This window comes from Gigantopelta aegis, chromosome 3 (genome assembly GCF_016097555.1).
Source record: "Gigantopelta aegis isolate Gae_Host chromosome 3, Gae_host_genome, whole genome shotgun sequence".
NCBI classification, from domain to species: Eukaryota; Metazoa; Mollusca; class Gastropoda; order Neomphalida; family Peltospiridae; genus Gigantopelta; species Gigantopelta aegis.
The window spans coordinates 52,285,577-52,312,543 of NC_054701.1; the positions used below are offsets into that span (position 1 = coordinate 52,285,577).

Here is a 26,967-nt window from a genome sequence, read left to right on the forward strand (position 1 = left end):
TATAACAAGTCATCCATTACATTCTAAACTGTAATCAGGCAAATCCTATCCACTCCACAAGGTTGTTTTTTTTACAATAAAATTATTTCGAGAAACAATAAACATGCAATGCCATATTTTAGCTTCATTTTCGCCTTTGACCATTGGCTATCCCAATTACATGTATCTAACGATCTTTGCAATGAATTAACTTGTTTCTTTTAAATTAAAACCATTTTAATTTAACAACTTACAGTAATTAGTTGTCATAATTGCTGTGGCAAAGTATTAATAATTTAATTTTCCTTCTGCTCTTTCATCCCACCCTTTCCCCGGATCACGGCCAATTAATGTCAATGAATTCATATGTGTGTTTTTGGTGTGGATTTTATAAACCCAAATGTATGTAAAAACAAAGCATTTGTGTTGCAAAAATATAAAATCATCAACATTCAAAAGCATCACAATTTAAAAAACACAATAATAATAACCATAATTAGTATAATAAAAATCATCTATCCATATTTTTCCTCTCTTTAGAATTCTATAAATTAAAAATAATCAACAATGCATGTCCTTGTTTATATGATTGGTTAAACAAACGAAACATAAAAAGATATATAGGTTATTGGTATATGAAACATTTAGTAGACACTGTTTTTGATTGGGCGTCCTAAAGTTATAATATACTTAATATGGTTTGTGCGTCACATTAAACCAAATGGAAATGACGGACACCAATCAAATAGTTTGCGAACGTTAGGAAGAACGTTCGTTGGCTGAATTGAGGAGAGGTCTCGGTGCGAATATACGTCATGCTTCAGAGTCAGCTGACACCCATGAGACATCATTGCGGACTTTAAACAATACGATTACACAGAAGTAAATCTTGATGCAATTTTGTACCTATGGTCGAGAGTATGCATACAGATAGCGATCGCGGGAAATGAACATGTAGCCTAGTATTTATACAAATTGCAGTTAAACGTACACTGAATTAGTTTACAATAATCATATATATATATATATATATATATATATATATATATATATATATATATATATATATTTGTAAGACTGTGAGGTGACATTTAATAGCTGGATTTTAAAAAGACCATAAATTTAAATTTTATTAAAAAAAAATTTTTTTTTTTTTTTTTTTTTTTTTAAATAAATGGAATATACTGTGAAGTCAGCATTCTTAGTCTAGGTATTTTACAAGCAGAAATTTCAACAAGCATTTAACACGACGCTGAAATCAACAGCAACAACATGGCACAAATTATGAAATTGTTGGGGTGGGGAATTAATGGGTTTACCATACTTAAAAAAAAGAGTTAAAAAAAGAGAGCATAATTAGCCGGATTGAAGGCAAACACTTAAAGGGACATACCCTATTTTTTAAACACTAATGCATATTTTGTTTTACTATTATAGCCATTTTTGATTACGTAAATCATACTTTACTTAGATTTTATTGTTTACATTATCCATTTCCGTACATTCGAAGTTGTTTTTAATATCACAAAATGATTTCACATATTTTTAAAAATGCACGTGCATCTGAGAAGTAACATTTATGGATTTGAGGTTTAGTCTATTTTTAGAAAATACTTTTGAAATTAGATATAAATTAATTGAGGTCACAGCACTAGGTTTATTGACATTTAAGCAAATGTACTAGGGTGACACTCCATAATTGATGTATGTATTCATAGTCATTAAATAAAAACATTTCAATAGCAATTTTATATTGAAAGCTGTCCAGTGTTCAGAAAACAAAAAACATTACGCACTAGTTTATTTTGATGTAAGGACATCCAAAATGACGTCATTTCCATTCAGTAAGACATCACACCATATATTCTTATGACATTTGAATATCTAGTAATGATGGACTGGAATTAAAGTTGCATGTACAATTTACAAAAACATGTTGTATTAAGCTTGAGATTATATTACAAAGAAATTATTACCCTTGTGTGTTTCGGTATCGTCAATATTATAAATTAGGAATAAAAATAATGTATTATGTTCGCATAATACAATTTTTATTCCTAATATATGATATTGACAATACTGAAAAACACTCTGGTAATAACCTACCTACCTCCCTCTCTCTCTCTCTCTCTCTATATATATATATAAATATCTATCCTATAACTTACCCAGGATATCCATGTCATAAACCCATGTGATAATTTAAAGTATCAACCTGTGTAATAATGGTATGCAAATTTAAAGGTATAAGCAAATTTGCAAGGTCTCCAAGTAATAATGTGTTGCTGTCAATGGGTCATTTGTTTACATGCCAACAAGACTTGTGATGACATCATATTACCGATGGCGGCGATTTTAGTACTGTGATGCAGCATGTGTAAGGGATGTCCACTGAAATAAAACACTTGGATTGTGTGGCCGTTGTGTGAACACTGTTTAAATATCCCTTCTTGTTTGTGACTCGAACACAAAACCACAAACTGTCTGCAAACCTTTGACTATGTTTAGTAACTGTGCAACAATGCAACGTCTTCATCATCTGGAACATCTCAAGGCTGTGGCATGCTGCAAGTTGGCACCAGTCAGTGAAATGTGGCCCGTATATGTAATGTGTCACAGTCAGTCATTAGCCAATTGTGTGCCCAATTTTGGCAAACCCGAAATGTGGATGACCGTCCACATTCTGGATGACCAAGACCAATGACTCCAATTCAGGATTGCCGTATAAGGGCATACACTTTGAGAAATCAAGGTCAGTCAGCCTATCCAACCACAAACCATATCTGTGTTATAGTTGGAGTCATATACAGTAAGTAAATAAAGTTTAAATTGTTTGAATATTTGTATTCCATTTTATTTTTGTGTTATCTCAAGGAAGACTTTTTGCAGTACTTTTACTTCTAATTACTTCATAAGTGGCATTTCAGACTACCAAAAATAAATAACCAAGAATGCATGCAAATTACAAAAAAACAACAACTACAAACAACGAAACAAACAAAAAACCCACCCCAAAACCCTTAAAAATACAACAACAAAAAAACAAAACACAAAAACAACAATAATAACAAAGAGCAACTCACTGTAACAAAATACTTGGCATAATAATCTCAAACAAGGATTCTTTCAGTGGAACAAAGGGAAGTAATCCAGTGTAAAATAGCACAGTCAGAACAGCAACTCGTTTTAGTGAAAAGATCAAAGGAATTTCTGGACTCTGAAATATATTTTAAGAAAATAAATAAATTATCAGCTATTAACATTCAGATGTATTTTGAAACTGTTGACAGAATGGAGAGGAATCGTTATGGTAATGTACCTTGATATGAATTATTGTACATGCAAAGCACATCAAATTAACAGCAAAGACACTGCACTTGCAATGCAAATGATAAAAACTTTAAAGTATTTGCATCATGGTCCATGATATAAAGTTTGTTTTGTTTAACGACACCACCAGAGCACATTGATTAATTAATCATTGGCTATTGGATATCAAACATTTGGTAATTATGACTTGTAGTTATGAGAGGAAACCCTCAGGCGAGTGCTCAACCGACTGAGCTAAATCCCGCCCTCTGGTCCATGGTCAGTAGTTATGGATTACACAAAATGATCACAGACGTTATCTGGAATAAAGGCTGGAGCTGTGTAATTGTAAAACCTTTTTTGTGTGTTGAAGTACACTCTGTTTGTATGAATCGGTTAACTTTATCAGTATTCTAAAAGCAGTTTTCCTAAATATGATCTAACATTTCAAAGCTATCATGCCGCTAAACAATTATTTCATAGAATTGTGAGTCCATAAATTCAAAGACCTGTAGAAGAAGATTATGCTACACACTAATATGGTGAAATATGAAATTAAAATTCAAAGATAATTAAAATAACACAAACAATAAACAATTTAATTATTTGCCCAATATTACAGCAGCTATTAATTCTGGTTTTCAAGCATTATGTTAGAAACTAAAGAAAAGTACATTAACTTTCTCAAAAACATTATGTTACTCAACTAATTCATAAAGTATAGATAAAATACATGTATTTACTAGTTTAATAACTGCGGCGAGATCTAGCTCAGGCAGTAAAGTTCTTGCCTGGGGTGCTTTTGTTGTATTGTCAAATCCTTTAATGGACCCATTCTCCGATTAGGTTTACCCCCACCCCAACCAGTGCATCATGACTGGTATATCAAAGGCTGTGATATGTATTGCCTCCTCGGTGAATATAAAAAATCCATTGCTGTTAATGTAAATATTTAGTGGGCTTCTTCCGAAAAAAAATGATGTGTCAGAATTACCACATTTGACATCCAACAGCTGAGAATGCTCTAGTGAATTTGTAACAAATCAAACTTTATTTTATTAATTATTAATCACGTGAATCATTTAAAACCGTGATCACCAGCCACCATCTTAAATCATCATTTACTAATGCACAATACAAACACAATTACACTTTAAAAAAAATTATGTGTCTTCACTACAAGTAATATGAATTTAAGGTGCTACCTAGACATATGCCCATTCATTATTTATTCTTCACATACTATATATTAAATTCATGTCATTAAAATTGTAAAGTCGGTTCTTCAATCTGACATATACAGTGTAGACGTATTTATTAAAATGACAACAACTGTGAAGTGGGTGTTGTGCTCAATAATTTTTTGCTGGTCTTGGCTCCTGGACTAATAGTGACTTTTACTATTGATGCAGAGAGGCAAAAAACAAACTTGTTCAAGATGTTATGATCCTATTCCTATATATGAAGCTTAATGAAAATTGGTGAGAAATAAAGTCACTTAGACACTCAGTAATATTTCAAGCAAGAAACCAAAATTTAAGTCAGAGTCAGAAATACCATACATTTTATAGGATAACTTACAGATTTGTGAGGAGTTACTAACAGAAATGTTACAATACAATATTGTAAACTCAAATGCAGATTGATGCTGACTTACAAGAACACATATTTGGAAGTTAGTACAATAAAAACTGAAAGCTGGTCAAATGTCGTTGAAAAAAACATTGTAATGTGAGTATGGCACCAAGCAGTTAAGAATTGGTTATACTAATTAAGGTACAATCAGATTTGCCGGGCGGTGTTAAATATCAAACAAGCCAGTGTACAAAATTAATATGCTGATTATTAAGCTCAAGGGCCATTTAAAATGTAGAAAAACAATAACTAACTGGCCCCAAGAGGCTAGACCATATATATTAATTTGTAAAATATATGTTGATTTCTACTGTATGTACATGTACACTGTATCTATGGAAGTTATTCATATTTGATACTCTAAGTATTACATTTAATTATTGCATTTAATTAATATTACTCTCAGACCTGGACTCTTAATGGGTTCAAGAATGGTTTCGAATTAGTGTATGGGGCCATTTTACAAACTTGATCATGGCTAAGCATTCCTTAACACTTAATACATCAAAAACTTTTAATACATTTTATATCCCATTTAGCATCGCTACTCAGTGCTGACTCGATTATTTTTCCTGCTAACTTTGCTAATGTAGACTCCAATAGTTTCCATAATTTTCTTTTTAAACAAAATAACCACAAATAGTTTTTTAAGTCTGTGAATGATTTAATTTACAAAATATACAATGAAACCCCACAAAACCGGACAGCCATGGGACCAAGGAAAAAGTCCGGTTTTGAGGGTATCCGGTTTACAGAGGTTTCAGTATCGAGGTAAACCGTTTGTTGGCTGGTGTTCTCTACTGATTTAGTAACTAATAAAACTGCCAGAAAAACAGGCACACTTTCGAACTTTTGAATTATTTTAAATTCATCATCAAGCGATAATTCAAGATGGCGGCACTTCACTGGACGTTCTGGCATGTCCAAAGCAAATTTTCCACCAAAACAAGCCAAACAATTTTACTCTTGGTTTCTCTTTATTTTGTTAAATAAACTTTGCAAAGATAAAATACAAAACAACAAAAAAGGGTTCAAACAATTGGCAAAATTAATTAAATTTCTAGTTGTTTTGCCGTTCATTGCAGTAATTGTAAGTTAATCTAACTTTATAACAATTGAGCTCAGAATAAAGGGAGTACATGTGTTTTATCCAGTTATTTAAATATCAAAGCTGTTAATTAATCCCTTAATTGGTATTTGTCAACTGCTCAACAGTGACACTGGAGCATGCACACATGTAATGCAGTAATGATTGACACTGATGTGACCGTCCAGTTTTCTGAAGTAAAATTTGCATTAAAGGAACACAATGGGACTGGATAATTTCATCCAGGGCAATTTGAGAGAGGTTTCCGGTTTAGAGGGGTAAATTTTAGTGTTAAAAGAAAAGCAAATCACGGGACTGTGTAAAACGTCCGGTTTTGAGAGAATTCCGGTTTACTTGAGGGTCCGGTTTTGAGGGGTTTCACTGTACATATATTTATATTATCTTGGAAACAGCAAAGTTTGGTTAATTAAAATGTGTTGAGTACATTGTTAAATTAAAACATTTTGTTGTTTATTTCATCACTGTAAGTGTTTACAAACTCTGCTCTTATTACCAAATATGGGCCTGTTCAATTTTGGTTGGGCCGGCTAAACCTTTTATAGTTAAAATACCCACACAAGGCCAGTTAGAGAAATTGTTAGTTTTGTACCATTAATACTAACAAGTAATTGTGAACAAAGAGAAATGCCTTTTATAATGTTTTGAGTTCATGTAAGTGTAACACATCTGACTGAGACTAGGGGCTGGTTGTTCAAAACTTTAGCTCAACCAAGGACTGAATCAATACAAATAATAATGGAAGACATGATGTTGAAAACTGATTTAGAACAACCAAATGTACACAATCAAATTTAAAGTTTATTTTGTATTTATGCAAGAATAATTAAAAGGAAAATATTAGACTAACGGAGGGTTAATTTAACTATGGTCTGAACTACCGCGCCCAGATAGTTACCATTTCATACAACTTCTGGGAAATCTGGTTGCTGCGGTTACCCCATCCAGTGATGTGTTCTCTCTTGTATTCTGTTACCATGTCATAAACCTGCATAAAATAGAATCAGATAGTCTCAACTACTTCTATAAGAAAACATAAAATAGAATCAGATAGTCTCAGCTACTTCCATAAGAAAACATAAAATAGAATCAGATAGTCTCAACTACTTCCATAAGAAAACATAAAATAGAATCAGGTAGTCTCAACTACTTCCATAAGAAAACATAAAATAGAATCAGGTAGTCTCAACTACTTCCATAAGAAAACATAAAGTAGAATCAAATAGTCTCAACCACTTACATAAGAAAACAAGAATTCCACAGAATTCAATGTCTCGTCTAACATAAACTTATTCAGTGTAACTGATAGTTGCATTCATAAGATGTTCATCTCAATGCATGTTTAAAAAAAAAAATAACTTAAATAAAATTTCAATTAAATTAATTTCTTACATTTGTCACCTGCATTGAGATAAACATCCAGGTGCAACTATAAACCAGGTTTCATTGATGTAGCTTATTTTGTCATCCAGTTAATATTTACATCCTATATATATAAAGTTTTCTTCGAAGTGTTTCTGTGTAACAATCCTTTTCATAAACCTAACCCCTTTTCTCAAAAGGAAAATTTCAAAAGAATTGTTAACAGGATAACTAAATAAAAACATTATAAAATATTTATTAAGATGTACATGGCAAAACTAAGGGTAGATGAAGTTGGTGGGATATAAATGTGAGAAATAGAAGCAATAGTTCCGTCACTTGAAGGTTAGGGTGTCACATAACACTTTTTTTGACGTTAGGTAATGCAATGTTTGGCATTTTACAGCAGTAATTCCAGTTGAAATTTAGGGTTATAACTTTTCCGGGGCTTTATTGTACCTGAATGTTTGTTGGATGCCCACACATTATTTAGGGATTCCATATATACTAAAAGGCAAAAGTTATTGTGACATGGATTGTTTGGAGTAATAAATTTGTGAATGGATTTATGGATGTAACCCAGAGAAAATGTGCCTGAAATACCTCGAAGAAATGCAACCAAGTAGTTGTTGCAGGGATTGCATGCTGTGTGCAAGAAACATGGAATATTCGGGAGAAATTCTGTCCAGTGTTCACCATAAAAGGCCAGACATTCAGTCGCAAATCAGAAGTCCACGCCTCAATGAAAATGACAGATGAAGAGCCATAGGGATGCTTGAATCTGGGACCTCGCAGCGTGACGCCGCATGTCAATTCAATGTCCACAGAAACACCATATGGCACTTATGGCAACGATATCAACAAAACCACCAGGTCAGGGACCGTCCCCGTATTAGCAGACTACCCGTGACAACCCCTTGCCAAGACACATGGATCCGAACCACGCATCTGCAAAACAAGTTCCAGCTAGCAACCCTCACAGCCCGTACCATCCCTGGCAACAGAGGTGTATTAGCGAGGACAGTCCGACGATGTCTACACATCTACAGCATCCGTGCAAGACGCCCAGCCAGAAGGCCAATCCTGACGCCAGAACATCAACGTCGACTTCTCCAGTGGTGCAGACAACACCTGTGATGGACAGCAAGAGACTGGAGACGTGTCCTCTTCACTGATGAATCCTGTTTCCTTCTCCACAGATCTGACGGCAGGACACATGTCTACAGATGTCAAGGTGAATGTTACGTCACGCCATGTGTTCTTGAAGGGGATCGTTTTGGAGGTGGTGGCGTTATGATATGGGGTGGAATTACAGCCACAGGCCAGACTCAGATGGTTGTGATTGAAGACAATTTGAATGTTGCAAGGTACTGAAATTAAATTTTACAAACAACTGTGTTACCGTTTTTGCAAAAGAAAGGCCCTGTGATGACATTACAACACGATAATGTCAGACCACACATTGTTAGAGTTGTGCAGCAGTATCCCAATCAAAATAATGTTATGTGTTACCCTGGACTGCCATGTCCCTGGATTTGTCACCAATCGAACATGTCTGGGATGAAATGGAGCGACGCTTGCGACGTCTTCAAAATCCTCCAACAACACTACAGGATCTCTGGCTTATCCTTCCTCAGATCTGGAATGCCATTCCCAATAATTTTCTCCAGCGTTTAGTGTTCTCAATGAGGCCGATACCAATGCTCAAGGTGGACATACTCGCTACTGACCGTGTGAAATTCTCTCTGGACCCCCTCTAGTGATGTGGCTAATTTGCATATGGCAGGTGCACCATTTCCATGGACTATTGCTCGTTTCAATAGCTTCGGACATTTCTCTCTCCATGTTATAACATTTCATACATGGCAGTAAAAACTTATCATCAATTATCTTTGTCTTTTGTGTGTCACAATAACTTTTGCCTTTTAGTATATAAAGTATTTGTGAAGCTATTTGCTGATGAAGTTATTAATACGAGCATTCACAGAGATTTTTCAAAAAATATTTTAATACAAATTTTATTATTTTCTAATATAAACCCAGTAATGGTCTCATGAACTTTAAATGTACTTTGATCATATGTTTATATGTAGTACTAAACCAAATAACTTCCAGCTGGATCAAAGTTCAAGGTGCACCAAACTTTTGATAGAGACGTTAACACCACAAGTCTTGTGGTTGGTGATAAATGTGTGTTGGTTGTATAAAAAAATTAGTTTCATCTGGGCAAAAAATATATACCGGTACAATTTTATTTCTTCTAGTACCAGTGTCAAGTAGCCTTGTGCTTGAAACATATATGATGGTACCTGTTAAAAAAAAAGAAAAAAGAAAGAGTACTAAAATTGTGTGCAGAACTAGGGTAGTCATAGACACTACCCGTTATCCTTGAAATGAGCAGCTTGACCCCCTTTTTTCTGATTTACTTTCCTTAGTGAGGGGTCGTAGTATTTCTATCCGTGGTGTTTATGTCGACCGATACGTTGCAAGTAGGAGTTTTAGCGACATATGTTACTATTGTTGTCCATGGGATTTGATTTGGTAGTACACCCTATAGCACATATTCAGTGCATAATAAAAAATATTATTTTGCCTATTTAATTTATTATTAATTAGAAACCGTCATTTTATAAACCCCATGTGCTTTTTTAACAATACAAATAGGCTATCCCACAATTCTCACTTCGGCAAAGGTTAAACAGTCGGGACAATTCGGCCTGTTACATTCTCAGAAAACGAAAGTAGTCGACATTTTCCGAATGAGAAAAAAAGGTAGAGTTACTTCCCTTATGTTATTTTGACAAACGAGGATCGATTTTTTTTTTTATGCTTACAAAAATGTCATTTAACAGAAGAAACTGTCTCCCGCACAGGTGAAAGGAGATTTGATCAAATACCGGGAGACTCCCGCGGAATCCGGGAGGGTTGACAGGTCTGTCCCTCTATCGACTCCATGGATAGCTGTATTACCAATGATCCTAATAATCCGTTCTTCTTAGTCTGTTGTGGCCGATGGCTTGATTCACCTCCACCAGTTTTATGAATATCCTTCTTTATCTCATTGGCCCTTAAATCCTTTTTTTTGGTTCGTGATTTCAAATCATCCCATTTGTTTTCGCATGTTTGCAACAGTTCGCTGAACAGGGGACACAGCATTTACAGCAACCATAATCGTTCTTCATGCTGCATCCTCTTTATGTTGGTTACGTTGTCTGTGAATTTTGATGATAAAAGTTTGTAATTAATTTCCACTTCATCCACAAGGATTATCAGTTCACGTTCAGTGAAATTTATTCGTTGTACTCTATTTATTTCAGTTGACATTTCAGCAGTTTAAAGAATGAGGGTTATATGAAATAAAAGTGGGATCGGGGTGTATATTTAATTAAAATCGATATCACACACAACCTAACTCATCATCACTGCTGCAAGATAATGCAACATGAAAAAATTAAGGGTAGGGTTATAAAATGCGTAATTACACAGAAAATATTGCAACAAAACTTTATTTATAGGATATAAATAATAACTGGATGACCAAATAGCTTCTGTTGTAATTAGAACCTTTAAAGACAATATTTGAGGTGCTGAGATTAAATTTTGCTGAATTTTTACTGAAAAATAAAACTGTGTGAATTGTATTTTGTAATGTTACAGAAAACGTGTTATATGAGACCCTAATCCTCAAAAGATTTCAATATTGTTAACACAACTGAATTCTCCAACCCATTAACTGCCAATCTGCCAAGAGTTGTTTCCAAAATGCCCTGATAAATATTTTACAATGCTTTTAATATAGTCACCTGTCAACAATTCTGTAAAAAAATATAACTGCTGTGGAAATGGGGGTAGGGTCACAAAACAAGTAGTTACAAACAAAAAGCTATCATAAGTGTTCCATCTCTAGGGATGTAGGCCTTGACAAAAAAATCACTATGAGCATTTATCCCCCAGATGGCACCGACCGACCACTTTAGCTCATGGACTATTATGAGAAAGATCATAAAACTAGTCTCTAACAAATAACATGTAATACATGCAAATGTACTGCACCTGTAATCCCTAAAAATGAAATAGGAAATATCTTCATCTACTGTTCGAATGATCGAGTCATAGCCAAAGTCTATTTTAATAACAATTTCAACATTCTTGTATTTCAGAAATTGAAGTTGACCTAATAAAACACACCGTCATATCTGTTGTTCTTATTAGAGGTTACAATAAAAACAAAATAAATCACAAGTATTTATAATACTTAAATTAACAGAATTAATAAAATGGCACTACTAGGTAACTCTTTGACTGAAGCAAACAATCAAAGCTACTTGTAATAACGGGCCATTTAGTCACAAAAATGGTACTCGATTATTATCTATGAATAGGTATTCCTCAAGTTTTTCACCATTCATCTGTGATTGTCTACAATGCGAGTGATCACTGTTTTTACAAGGTGACACTGATGTCGCCTGATAGGCCAAGTTTTGACTCACTTCGCCCATCTGGCGTGAGGTCTGTACAACCATTAAATAAGACGTCCACTGTTCATCCATAACACTACTGCAGCCGCCATCTTAAACATTAAACAAATATTCCTTTCCATTACTTCATATCTGTTTCTGTCTCTCTTTGCCTTTCTGTTTCTCTCAGTCTCTGTCCCCCTGTGTCTGTTTTTCTCTCTCTTTCTGTCTTCTAAGTGTCAACTCAAAATAGTTGCAGTTTAAAATGTACTGAGGTGTCATTAAATATTCCTTTCCTTTACTATCTGTTTCTATCTCTGTCTCCGGGGAAAAGTGCTCACTTGATGCAGTTAGTCTGGGATCAATCCCTATTGGTGTGCCTATTGGGCTATTTCTTGTTACAGCTAGGGTACCACGACTGATATATCAAAGGCCATCATGACATGTGTTATCCTGTCTGTGGGACGGTATATATCACAGATCCCATGCTACTAATGGAAAAATGTAGTGTTTTCATTTCTCTAAGACTTTAAGTACAAATTACCAAATGTCCGACATCCAATAACCAATGATTAATAAATCAATGGGCTCTAGTGGTGTTGTTAAACAAAACAAACTTTAACTGTCTGTCTCTCTGTGAGTGGGGCAGGGTGTAGCTGCAGGGAAGGATCAGTTTCTCTTGACTGGCATATCAGTGGTGTTGATGAACAAAAATAATATATATATATATATATATATATATATATATCACACTACTAGAGACTGTGTTTGACACAATCACAAGACCCGATTCGGATTGTTGTGTTAACAGAACTTCTCAGTGTTCCGGTTCACACGCTCAAATCATCAAACACGTTACACATTTGAACCAAAATCACTGGCACTAATTATTTTAAGTGTATCTCTTAAATATAGGGGTTGAGAATTACATGTAGTATTTAAATTCAAATATAATTTTGTAAAAAAATATTTAACCTCCCGAGTCCTGACTACTGTTACTGATGTGGAAAAAAGTCAACGTAACCCATGTGCTTGAGTACTGAATGTGAGATAAAATTTCCTATGGTTTCCTTAAGGGAGGACTTAAATCTGGGTTTTTTAGCATTGACGAAGATGCTTTACGAACCATTATGTGACATTCATTACAAGCTTTGGCCAAGCGTTTTGCTGACTGCTAGAGTTTCACATCTTCATGTCCTAGATGTGGACTTGCTTTGTTTCCGACGTCGAGTTTCAGCTGTGCTTTTGGGATCACTTATGAAATTTGTCACTAAAGACTAACTTCCAAATCTGTTTTTCCAGACTTTTATGGAGCAGGCATTGTCATGCATCCTGGGACCAGATGACGTTGAAGACCTGTCTTATGTCCATTATGGGCCCTTAAATGCTATGTTGAAAAAACAAGAACTTTTAGAGATTGTTTTTCATCCTTTGAAGAACGTCACGAAGAAACAGTATCCAGGTGGATCCACTCTACCAACTTACAAGAGTGTTTTAAAATACCTTTCAATAAAGTAAAGCTTGAAATAACTGATTTCTATTTTCTGCATTCACAAGTTAATTTTTCTTCTCTCAAAATGTCTTTTCTATGTTCTACTTGTTTCGCTTTTTCTCTCTATCATTTCTTGTCTTCATGTCATATATATGTGCATGTGAATGAGCACACACACACACACACATTCTTGATCGAATATTATATAAAGTACATGTACATTAACACTTGTTTTGATGATATATTGCATTCCACAACATTTTATGCAATGTTTTATTCAGGATTTCAACATGACCTTCAGTCAACCTGACCCTCTACAAATATAGGTGAATAGACTTGTCGGAGGGGGAAAAAGTTAAATCCATCCCCACACAACATGCATGCAACACACACAGACAGACAGTTCACAAACACAAGATGTACAAACACACGCAAACATACACGCATACAGATGAACAAATAAACATTGGTCTAAGGATTCATCCGAATATGAAAAAAACCCCAAACCCTCAATTTAATTAAAAAATTACAACTTACCGACATGGCTTCAATTTTCTTTTACGAACTTTTAAAAATTGGGAATTTTTTAAGAAAACAAATTTTAAAGGAAAGTTTAATTTCCCTCAATTAAAAACTAAAAATGTTTTCAAAAATTTTTTTTGGTAATTTAACTCTTATATGTCCCTTAAACTAACAAACAAAATAGAAAAGGGGTTTTTTTTACTTTTGGTTAATAATTATTAAATTAAATTTTTCATTAAAAACGGGGAAGGAGGTAATCCTTTTAGCCCTTTCCGAAAAAACTTATTGGTAGAAGGGCCGAACCAAGGAAGTTTCATAATGACGTCCTTACCTTTGAGATTTACATTTGCCTTGATTAAAATGGGAACCTGGGGAACTTTAAAACCCAACCCCACAAAGGAATTTTGTACTCCTTATTTTCACCTTTCAAAATAAAAACAACATACAAATTTTAAAAGTTCATTTAAACCCAAAAGGGAAAGGGTTAAAGAAAGTGTTTTTCTAAAGGGGTTTTAAAACATAGAAATTTTTCATTTTCCATTATTATTTTACTTACCTTACACACAAACATGAACACCCGAATCCTCCTAGTTTCCCCCGCCATGTAAAACCTAACCCCCATGGGAAGAATTAATCCCATAAAGTAAACGAATAAAAAAGGGGTGGGGTAACCCCCTTGACAAGTAGTTGAAATATGAAATGGAAAAAAAAAAAATCCCAACTTGAAACTCCCAACAATCCTAACCCAAAGAAAACACCCAAAGACGTTAACAAAAGGAAAAGGTTCAAAAGGCTCCCCATTCAACCAGAGGCGCTAATTTGGAAAACAAACCCACTCATCGGGTTAAAATTCAAATGACCCTTTTTGGAAACACCCCAATTAAAATAAACCGTTAAAAGGTGGGAAACCCCCCCAAATGGAAAAACACTCATCCCCTTGAAAAATCCCCCCCATCTAAAAGGAGGGAAAACTCCCGAAAATGCGCTGGCCCAAATAATCCCCCTCTCGGGCCCTGGAGAAACATTTCTCCCTCAAGCTTGTTAATCCCGGTTTTGGGAAAAGGATATCCAGTCCGGAATTTTGTACCTTTTCCCAAAACCAACCGCCTTAAAAAGTCAGAACAAAATTAGGGAACAGAACCCGCCCAACCCCAGTGAGGAAAACCCAAAGATACCTCCTTCCATTGCCTTTGGGAATTCGCCCAACAAAGCATCCTAAGGTTCCCCGGGGGTTAAAAATAAACCCCCTTTATTTTTTGGGGAGATTTCAAGTCCCCTCCAAAAAGAATTTCAAAACCCCACCGGACAAAAGCCCCTATACCCAAAACGCAGAAAAACGAAGAGGCCGGGAAACCTTCCCTGGCCCTGGGTTTTAGCCCAAAACAGCAAAAACATTCCTTTTTGGAAAAAAACAAGGCAAAAAAGTTGAATTTTCATGATAGTGGAAAAGAGTAAAAACGTTTTTCCACTTTAATGGGCAAGACTGGCGTTTTCAAAGGCCAGGGCTGCCTTTAGTCATTCAGAACCGAAAAATTTATCGGGGTTTCCCCCGTTTTTAATCAAAGGATAAAATGGAACGTACCTTTTATTTTGCCTTCCTGCTTTTCTTGGAAAAGACCAAAGACTTTAGAAGCCTCCTTTCGAAAGGGACCCCCCCCCTCGTCGCCCAAAGAACCCAATGGCGGTACCGGACCCCCCGGCTGGCGCCCCAAAACGGGCTCCAAACCCTTTTAGAAAAGCCGGTTTCCCGGGGGAAAGCCCAACCCCTCAATCAAAACTGACAATCGGGACACGGTCCAAAACCGGCTTGGGCCCCAACCGGGCAGTCGAAACCGTTGTGTCCGATTTTGCCAAACCTTGCCAAGGAACGGAAAAGGGCCCTTCCTGCTAAGCAGACTCCCATGAAAGGGGCGGTACCGCGTCAAACCCAACTGACTGTTTGGACAAACATATCGAGTTGAGGACTCCCCACAAGAAGAAACCGAACCCCCCGGCCTTTCAACTCCCACCGAACCGGGGAAAGCGCCAAGGCCCAAACGTTTCCCGGAGAAGGAAATTTTTTGGCCTAAACCTTTTTGTCCACCATTCCAAATCTCCAAACCCCCAAACCCTCAATGACAGGGTTTGGTCCTCCCCACCATTGAGGTACCAACAACCGACATGTTGTCCGACCCAACAAATTTTAGTGCGTACGTTAAGGAGAAAGGAACCCTAGGAAGACAAGGGCCAACCAAAGGGGGAAAGGAACCTGGGAAAGCCACTTAAATTTGGTGAAAAAAACCGGGCCCCAAATTTCCCAACCCTGGCTCCCAAAAGGACAACCAAGGTTCCAAACCGCTAAACCCACTTCGGCCAAGCATTTAAGGGCTTTAACCGGGACGTCGCACCACTTTGCCCCCAGAAGTTGCCCAACTTGAAAAGGTTGGAATCCCGGAAGAAGGGTCCGCGGAAAAACCCCCCGATTAAAAAAACCGCTTGGAAAACCGCTTCCCATTGGGAATAAACCCCTGGAAAACCATCAGAATCCCCCACAGACTCCGCCCGGAGCCGCCGGTTAACCCCCGTTTACCAATACCCAAATGTACAACCCACCATTTGCCCCCCTCCCTTTAAATAGGGTTTGGGCCCCAACGGCGAATTGAAACTCTGCCCGTAAGGAACCCAATATTTCAAAAATCCCATGGATTAGAACTGCGTAAGCATCCTTCAAACGATGGACGCCACCCATTCCCCCACCTGAAGCAAACGCGAACGACGGAACCGTCTCCATCTTCATATGGAATAACGACGTAAGAATTACGGTTTTCAGGTTTAGAATTGGTCGCCACTCGCCATTCTTCTTCTGGGCGAAGACAATGGAATAAAATCCCGGTCCCAAATCTACCTCCTTATGGCTTTCTTGTGAGAAACTCGCAACCACCTTCTCCCCTACTCTTTGTCGCAGAGGTACCGCAGGTAACCGGGGGGAGGACGTCATGGGGGGGTGGAAAACGGAATTCTGAACCACAACAACCCAAAACCCTGGGTCCAATTGGCTTCGCACCCCCCAACAAAATCCAATTGCCCCCCCAAAGGAATCTTAATGGAACCCTCTAAAAGCTTCCCACCCCTCCCTTCCCCGACCCCACCCCGAGCGCTTCCCCAGGGCCCTGCCGGTTTCCCCCAAAACTCCCTGCGAGAACCACGATCCCGAATGCAAGAAACAAACCCAAGGGAGGTAAATGCGAAATCGCTTTCTTCGGTGAGGCAAATTTGGCGCCTTTGTTAAAATTGGCAAAAGAGGGTTTTCGCCGCTTCTTGGTTAAAAAATTTTTCCCAAAAGTAAGGTTTCCCACGAGGTAGAAAGGGAAACACCCTTCCTTCCAGTGGGGTTTAAAGCGCAAAAATAGCTTTGGCAAAAACCGCCCCTACCCGGTATAAAGGTTTTGAAAGAAAAAATTTAGCCCGCGAAACCCACCTTTATTAACCCAAATGGAATTGGTTTTACTGAAAAGGGTTTTAAAAGCCAATCTTAAACTGGATCCCGACATTTTTGGGGGTGGCAACTGCCCTACCCTCCAACACCGGGGAAAAAGGAAGCCCCCAATTCAAAAAGCTCAAAACCTTCGCCGAGACCCATTTCCCGTGCTAACGCGCCGGAAACCTTTCCCCAACCCCCCCAAAAACGTTTCCAAACCCCCTAAAGACAACCCGAGATCCCGTGGCAAAAACCCCCCCGCTGACTAAAGGGCCGGTTTGAAACCATTTGGAACACAGCCCCCCAGAACTCCCCGACCCCGGACTTTCGAAAAACCAAGAATTTCTTTACCCCGGCCAAATTTGGGAACCACGAGAACGAATGATGCCGACCCTTCCCCCCCCCGACCCACACTTTCAAAGGGAAACCTCTTTGAAGAAATTTTTCCCGCCCCCAGCCTGAAATCAAAGAAACCATCGGCTGCGGACCCGAATTGAAGGAAATTTGTTGAAACCGGGGTGGAGGGAGGTGGGCTTCCCCTAAGGCCCAAACCAACCAAAACTGCCCCCGCCGCCCCCTGAGGGGACCCAACCTCACCCTGAACAAAGGTTCCCCCCCCCCCCCCAAACCCCCCCCCCCCCCCCCCCCCCCCAACCTCCCGGCCCAAAACACCCCCCCCCCCCCCCCCCCCCCCCCCCCCCCCCCCCCCCCCCCACCAACCCCCCCCCCCCAAACCCCCCCCCTCCCCCCCCCCCCCCCCCCCCCCCCCCCCCAAACCCCCACCCCCCCCCCGCCCCCCCCCCCCCCCCCCCCCAACCACTTTCCCCCGCCACCCCCCCAACCCCCCCGAAACCCCCCCCCCCCCCCACCCACCCCACCCCAAACCCCCCCCCGCCCCCCCCCCCCCCCCCCCACCGAACCCCACTTCCCCCCCCCCCCCCCCCCCCCCCCCCCCCCCCCCCCCCCCCCCCCCCCACAAAACAAACCCCGGGGGCCCCCCCCCCCGGAAACCCCTCCGCCCGGGACCCCCCCCCACCCCGGGCCCCCCCCCCCTTCCCCCCCCCCCCCCCCCCCCGGCCCCGGCCCCCCTTCCGCCCCAACCCGCCCCCCCCCCCTTCCCCCCCCCCCCAACGCCCCCCCCCCCCCCCCCCCCCCCCCCCTTCCCCCCGGGGGGCCCCCCCCCCCCCCCCCCGTTCCCCCCCCCACCCCCTTCCCCTTTTCCCCCAACCCCCCCCCACCCCCAACCCCCCCATTCAACCCCCCCCGAAACCCCCCCCCCCCCCCCCCCCCCCCCCCCCATTTCCCCCCCAAAAAACCCCCCCCTAACTCGTAAAACAGGAATGCACCCCCGGGTGAGGTTTCATCCGCAAGGGGAAAATTTCTGGTGGGGTTTAACCGGGCATAATTGTTTGGTCATCGGATTGAAAAACTTTTACTTTTGGTTTAATTAAAACCGCAATTGAAATAATATTGTAAAGAAACAAAGCAAATGTAAAAAACCCCGGCTTTTGAAGTTTGACCTCATGGCGAAAAGTCTGAACACAAAATTAACCAAAATTCCCTCCAAACGGGCTCCAGGCCAACCCTAAATCGTAAAAAACCGGAAAGTTCCAATTCTAAAATTCACCCCCAGACGATAAACTCCCAACAAAAAGGGTTTTTCTTGCCCATCTCTTTAAAAAGCTTTTTGGGCCTATTTTCGGGAAAAAGTCGGCAAGAGGACAAATCAATAAAACCGACCGCTTTGAATTTTCCCGCCGCCACCGAGGCACCGTCCCCTAAATTTTGGCAGTTTTATTCTATTTCATTTGGGGCCTTTACGGGGCGGTTTTTTTGGTTTCAGTTTGATTTGGAAACTGTTGCAAGGAGGAGTTTTTATGGGCGTTTTTTGCCTTTTCTTTTGCGGTTTTATTCTATTTCCCTTTAAATTTTGGGTTTTTTCAGCTAATTTTCCCTTTACAAGGGAAATTTTTTATTTTCAGCCCTTTTCAAAACAGAAGTTTTGTGTTGTATTTTCAGACATATTATTCAATTTTAACAAGTTAATGTGTTGTATTTCCAGACATATATTCAATTTACATGTAATGTGTGTATTTCAGACATATTATTCAATTTACAAGTTAATGTGTTGGATTTTCAGAATATTATTCAAGTCGAATTACATTGTTAGAGAGTGTTGTATGTCAAGGGACATATTATCAATTTTATCTAACATTAATGTTATTGTATTTCAGAATAGTTATTATCAATTTACAAGTTAATGTGTTGTAGTTCATACATATTATTCAATTTACATGGTTAATGTGTTGTATTTTCAGGTACATGATTTGTATTCAACTTTATTCAATTTAACTGTGTTGTATTTCAGACATATTCATTTTAATGTGTTTATTTCATGTTTTACATGGTGTTGTTGTTTCAGACATATTATTCAATTTACAAGTTAATGTGTTGTATTTCAGACATATTATTCAATTTACAAGTTAATGTGTTGTATTTCAGACATATTATTCAATTTCAAAACATGAAGAATAAGAAAACTTTTGAAAATCAACCAGCATTAATACCGATGGATCTCACAGACCCTGGTCCTGGGTTCCCAATACAATGACTGTAGATGGGACGCGCCATATTGCATAGTGGATCCATCATATTTTTATTTGACTGTAAATTAAATCAGCAACACTTCTGAAAATCCTTCTATACTAATTGCTAAACAACGAACGAAAAGGCATCATGAATCATGAAATAAAATCCCCAGACACATACGTCTACACCTAAATTGATGTTTTTACAGCCAACATTACTCATTTATTATGCATTTATTGTAGCCAATCAGTAGTTCTCTTGTAGTTGATTGACATATTCATTGAATGTCAAAGACTGCTTTGTCATTGTGTTTAATTGGTATTATCTATCAAAGGCGCGAAATAAACAGGATATGGATACCACACAGGACATACACAGTATCCAGGATTTGCTGATGGTTAATTTGTTTCTACTTTATACTGATGATTGATGTGTTTATGTGTTGCATTAAAAAAAAAAACCAAACAAATAATTACAGATATCCCAGTCTACGTAAATCACATGATGATCACTTTATTTCTTGTATATGTTGCTGATACAATCGTTATGTTTTGTTATGTAAACTATTACCAAGTAACTTTCCTTTTAAATAAAGTGTTTCACAAAAATGTGTAACCATATAGATATTTTTTCAGTCTGACAACATTTACTTGTTAAATTTTAACTTGGATCATTTGGTGAATATATACATGTAGGTGTGGTCTGTGTTCATGGTGACCATATTATCATGTAATGACTTTAATTCTGTGAAGTTGAAGGCAAAGTAGATTTCACCCATGGTTTACTCTTAGTCACCAAAAGAAAAAATGGTCGCAATATAGATGACTGTGATCCAAGGCACAGAGATAAAAATGTTCTGATGGCTAGAAGGTGTTTAAAGTAAACTGAACAAGTGAATATCTGACTTACCTGTTTTGGTGTTTTACATCCTTCCATTATGAATACATGCACATGTACTAGTAATTACAAAGGCAGCATAATGCCTTACCTGTTTTATTATCTATATGACTGTGGGAATGAGTGTTTTATTATACATTACTAATGATTTTGTTAAAATTATATGGTACATTTGTATATAAATTCATCTTCAAATGTGGACTTCAAAATTCATAATGGACTTTATAAATTTATAGTGGACTTGATATTTTTAGTCATGAGTCCATGGACTTTCAATATTTTTATAGGGTGTATACTACCAAATCAAATCCCATAGATGACAATAGTAACATATGTGGCTAAAATTCCTACATGCAGCGTATCAATCAACATAAACGCCAGAGATATAAATACTACCACCCCTCATTTCTGAGATAACGGGTAGCATCTATGACTACCCTAGTTCTGCACAAAATTCAAATACCTTTTTTTACAGGTACCCAATACATGTTTCAAGCACAAGGCTACTTGACACAATGATACTAGATGAAATAAAATTGCATACATTTTTTGCCCAGATGAAACTATTTAGTTTGACACACTCACATTTATCACCAATCACCAATTTGGTTTAGTACTACTTATAGGCTACTGTTATGAACTTACACATGTGGAAATCCAGCTTCAGACCAGACTTTAGCAGCGGCAGGTTCTATAAAAATATAAAGTCATGTATTACACAATGTATCTATAATATGCTTTAATTAAATTTTCAACTACCCTTATTTCTGAGATCCTCAGAAGTGCAAAGATTCCAGCAGAAACATCAGAGTAAAATTGAAAAGAAAACAATAAAGTGTTGAAAATTAACACAAACTGAATAAGTAAGAACTATCTACAATTATGTGCATTATATACATATTATGTACAAGTTTCTACTAATACTACTACTGTATGACCAAGTACATGTATGCTGCAATAAGAAATCATAAATAAAAAAGGTATCTGGAAGAGTCTACCTAATGATGTTAAAAAATTTACAAGTTTAAATATATTTAAGAAAACAAATATTACATGCACGGTTTTGTTAGGTTTAAAAAACGATTATTATTATTGTTATAATTAGTAAGAAGGCCTATTCACACAGTTTGCGGATGTTTTATTTGTTGGGAGTATTACCCAAATGAACGTAAAAGAAATAACAGACAATATTTATAATTACATTTGAATTAATCTTGCTAACAAAACTAAAGGTTCATACTTTATTCTGATTTATTTTTGGTCCATAAATGATCAAACTCCAGTTGCTACATCTGGACCAATGGGATGACGTGATATTGTAATGAATGTAACAGAAATTTAATTATAATTAACATGATGGACATTATTTTGTTTCGCAAGCAGTGATTGAAAAGGTGGACTTCTTAAACTATAAAACTGATGCAGTGTCACATATCAAGCTTATGAAATTGTGTACCTTGTATTCACAGTCTGAGATCTGCAGATGATATCCACATAAACGACTCAGGAGGTTGTCATGGGAAACAACAACCTGTCCATCTTTGGTTAGCTGACAGTCTAACTCCAGCATATCGGTACCATGGCAAACTGCACTGCAGTATGAAAATCAAATAAATGACACATTGCAGAGTGTAGCCTAATACCTTACATTGATAAACTGTACATAACTATTGTTTTTATCTGTCAAACAAAATAAGAGAAGATAACTGTACATCTTAAAATTGCACACAAACTCTCTCTCTCACACAAATTGGTAATTTGATGTTCAGAATATATACAGACTTCAAGTTTGGTCCTTTTTGTTTCAAATTAGATAATTTAATGTGGTTATATAATGAAAATACAACCCACTTGTGATTAGCTGAACACACAATATGCTATTGATTAAACCATAAGGATATCAAACAACAATAGATAACATTCTACTAAACTGAAGTTGTCTGTAAACTGCTTAACATCAAAAGTATTATTTCATCTAATCTTACAACTTATGTTTGTTTAGTTTTTGATATGATGACCGTGTCACAGTTTTATTTTAATAGTATGTAACTTATTTGGAATTTGCTGAATTATATGATAGCTATTATTTTATGATTTACAGTATATATACTAATGTACATAGCTTGCATACTGTGAATTTATATTTGGGTACCAAATAACGAATATGTATTGCAGATAGTCTGTATTCAGTGCGCATCATGAGCTAATCATTACAGCTCTACATTCCAGTCCTAAAAATTCATTATTACAAGGGAGATAACTCACCAAAACAAAAACTAAAATTATACATGTATAACAATAAAATGAATGTAGGACAAACATGGTCAATGTAAAGAGATCTGACTGTATAAATATCTATATTCCTTTAATAACATTAACTTAGAACTCAACTGTTTAAAGGCAGACATGGTGTTTTCAAGGTTTTCTCCAGCCCCTGAAAATATTTTTAAAATCATTGTAGTTTGTTAATGATCAGTGAGTTAACAATTATGTATCAATACAGGGCTAGCTCTGCCACTTGCCAATTGCGAATTTTAAACACAAATGGTGAATTTTATTTTAATTTGCCGAAAGAATTTCATGCTATGGTTGATATTTTATTGAAAACAATGGTCATTGGTGTGTTTCTGCAATCTTTGGACTTTATTAGATAATTTGGCGAAATGTTCTTTTCACCCAGAGCTAGCCCTGCAATATAATGTACTACATGAATACCTGTACACCTGTCATCTTTGTGTATAACAAACATGCAACCGTACACAGTGTTCGCACTTAACAACAATTTAACAGCGTTATATTCCATTGTTTTTAGGATTGGGGTGGGGATATCGAATATTATTTTTGTATTATCAGGCATTTACCAAATTACAGATAACTTGGAAGTGCCCGAGAGTAACTGTCCGAAGTTTTCCAAATGTTTTGAGACGGTATTACTTGTTTTGTTTAAAAGGAATAACCAATAACACCCGCAACAATTGGAACAGGCGAAGTTGACGATTCAAGGGTCTACAGTTAGATTGTAGCCAGGTATTTTTTTCAAGAAACGCCTTCGGTCAAAAATTACATTTGCGGGATCAAATAGACTATAACACCTGCAATCTAAAAATTCCATATAGTTATCTCCTAAGTATGCAAGAACTTAGGCTTTAGTTAATTCTTTTTTATTTTCTTATAATTGTATCAGTACATGCGAACATCGGTACAAGAAATGAAATCCGGAAGTAAATTTATCTAGTGGGCGCTGCTTAAACGCGGACTAACGAAATTGTTTGACATGCCTATTCATTGGTTTCCTTTTGAAGCAAATGGACTGTATATGGTTAGGGTTACTAGTAATTTTGTACCATCCATTTCGTACCATAGTTTATGGTCATTTCATACCATAGTCATTTCGTACCATAGTCTTTTCGTATCATAGTGCTTTGGTCATTTCGTACTACAGTGACAGTCATTTCGTACCATAGCCATTTCATACCTACTTTTTACCATTTCGTACTACAGTGACAGTCATTTCGTACCATAGTGGTTTCATACTCAGTATCTTATTTTTTTCACGGTATGCCACTTCTTATTATTATTGTTAACGAATAAACGTTGACGTGTAAACATACCTTGTAAAGAGAGCAAAGGTTTAAATGAACATATGTATATTGCCACTGATGATTATTTCATATGAGCCTAATGTTTATTTTTTTAAATCAGTAATTCGACATTTTACTATCTATCAGTCAACTAAGCTGCACAATAAATGATTGAGGTATAAAATGACCAAACAGACATGGTACGAAATAACCATGGTACGAAATGACCAAATAACTATGGTACGAAATGACCAGGGTACGAAATGGTAAAACTGGGTACGAAATGACTATGGTACAAATTGACTGGTTACCATGGTTAGCACATGGTTATTATTCAACAAAGAATATTCTAATTTTAATTTTGGCTGTGCCATTAAATTTCAGTGAGATAATTGGAGGGCTATAGTTGAATTCGAGATGGGCCAGTAAGATTTTTCTTCAACTGGTCCTGCTGGCGACCATGGTTTTCATGTTAATTTTCAACCCTGAATTCATTACACAAAAGCAATTTTAACTGGAGGGTGGGGTTGTTACTGGTCCATGTCCGTTGCAGAACTCTCTCTCTCTCTCTCTTGCTCTCACCCAACATTGATTGTACACAGTATTTTACACAGATATCACTCCGCTATTAGTAATAGTGAATTACATTTAATCTACAAAAACGACGTGTCTATATACGGTAGACAAACGTTTATATTGTCTAAAGTTAGCAATGTCCATTAGCTCATTCGAGTCATTGAAATGTATGATACTGTAAATCAGAAAATGTTGGCGAGCATAAAATATTCGCGAATTTAGCGAAGCCATACAAAATGCTAACATTTCATGACGCTAAATATAAACTAAAGTCAGATTAAAACAAAAATCAAACAAGTCTTAAAACGTATACATATTTAATAATGATTTGAATTAATCAATTGTGAACAATTCAATTGAATTTCAGAACCAAGGCAAATAAAACGTCATCACATATCCTATGTGCACTACCGTTCGTGGCACAATAATTAAAACTATTGTCACAGCAAAGCAAAACGAAATGTCAGTATTATGAATACAGTCTTATATAGTTTCAATGTTTGTAACTTTTAGCAATAAAGACACATAATTGTGGTTAAAAATAAATTGTTTTCTTTATTTGACAAAGTGAAAAAAGTACCAGAGCATTGATTACTAGTACGTCTCAGTGGAAAAACAGCTTACGACCCCTGTACGCACAAAAGACTACTCCCAAAATGCGTTTTCATTGGACTGATTATGTGTGGTTGTTTCGGCGGCGATTAACTGGACAAACAGCAGGCTATAGATTAGGCAATAAATACAGACAACAATACTAATTATTTTAGACGTATAACACTGTAATATTTTTATTAAAATTAAGTTGGAGACAAGGAGCGTCACTTGGACGTTTGAGGCTATATTTCAAACCGGAAATAGTGTGCAATGCACAACATCAAAAATTATCGAGTGTTCTTGTCACCAGTCAGTCTAAAAAACAAACAAAAAACGGCCTACGCTTTTTTTAATGTTTGATATGCCGACCTCGTTAACGTTTTATGTCGCTAATATGTCACTGATACGGATTTCGCTAAATTTTAAGGTTGCTAATATTTTCTGATTTACAGTAATAATGATATATCTGTAGGTCTAGACTATAGTGACAGTAAAATACTGATATAAATTGACAGAACACAACCAGTAGCACACATAATGAGCATACTGGGTAGCACCGTCCCATGTAGCGCTAGCTGCAATGACCCATACACGTCACATGACCTTGAAGGAACTGAATGCTGGAACGATCGGAAGTCTTGCCAACTTTTGGACACAACTGTATTAGTGTATACGCACCACCTCTGTGACTTATGTGTCTGCAGCAAAATTTCAGGGTTTTTTTCTTGTGAAGTACATGTGGAAATCTAAGTAACAACAACGACGTAATTATATAACCTCCTACAATAGCTAAAATAATCATGATTAATACTAAAAACATGTCCCTAAATATGTAAACATTATCCTCTGCTATTTTCCTAGACTGATTCTTGGAGTATACTAGTATTCATACTGCATTTCAAAAGCTTCCCATCGTGTAAATATCAGTCTAAACTATGATGTTTTTATCTTATCTGTAAATGAGTTACATCCGGTGTTCCACAACGAGGCAAAATAGGTCTCATTACACAATTCACAAATAGTTCCATTATGGTGTGGTTCACCTAGTCACTTCGGGTACAGGCTAAAACGGAACCGTGCGAAAACGGAACCATTTTCTTTGGCGAAAACGGAACCGTGCGAAAACGGAACCATTTTCTTTGGCGAAAACGGAACCATTTTTGTTGGCGAAAACGGAACCATTTTTGTTGGCGAAAACGGAACCATTTTTGTTGGCGAAAACGGAACCTATCATGGCTAAAACGGCACCATATATAAATATATATAACTTATCTTATTTTTAATTTCAGGATTAGGGTTAGGGTTCAGAGCGATGAATAGGGGTTGGGGGGGGGGGGTGAATTCGGAAGTATTTCCCATAACTAGTTCAACAAAAGCCATGGTTTGTGCTATCCTCCCTGTGGGAATCGCAA

General features: G+C 37.3%; 1 protein-coding gene across 1 annotated transcript in view; it reads right to left on the minus strand.

Annotated features, from left to right (window-relative positions):
* LOC121368716 (lysophospholipase D GDPD1-like) overlaps nt 1-26,492 on the minus strand; it is a 43,195-nt gene extending 16,703 nt beyond the window's left edge. Inside the window, exons 1-8 of the mRNA XM_041493463.1 lie at nt 26,234-26,492; nt 23,196-23,238; nt 22,261-22,396; nt 21,436-21,495; nt 16,598-16,859; nt 8,438-8,760; nt 6,927-7,016; nt 3,063-3,196 (exon numbers count right to left, since the gene is read on the minus strand). Coding sequence (XP_041349397.1) covers nt 3,063-3,196; nt 6,927-7,016; nt 8,438-8,760; nt 16,598-16,859; nt 21,436-21,495; nt 22,261-22,396; nt 23,196-23,238; nt 26,234-26,375 — 1,190 coding nt within the window. The 5' untranslated portion in view covers nt 26,376-26,492. The remainder of the gene's footprint in view (nt 1-3,062; nt 3,197-6,926; nt 7,017-8,437; nt 8,761-16,597; nt 16,860-21,435; nt 21,496-22,260; nt 22,397-23,195; nt 23,239-26,233) is intronic.
* Nucleotides 26,493-26,967: the final 475 nt, after the last annotated feature.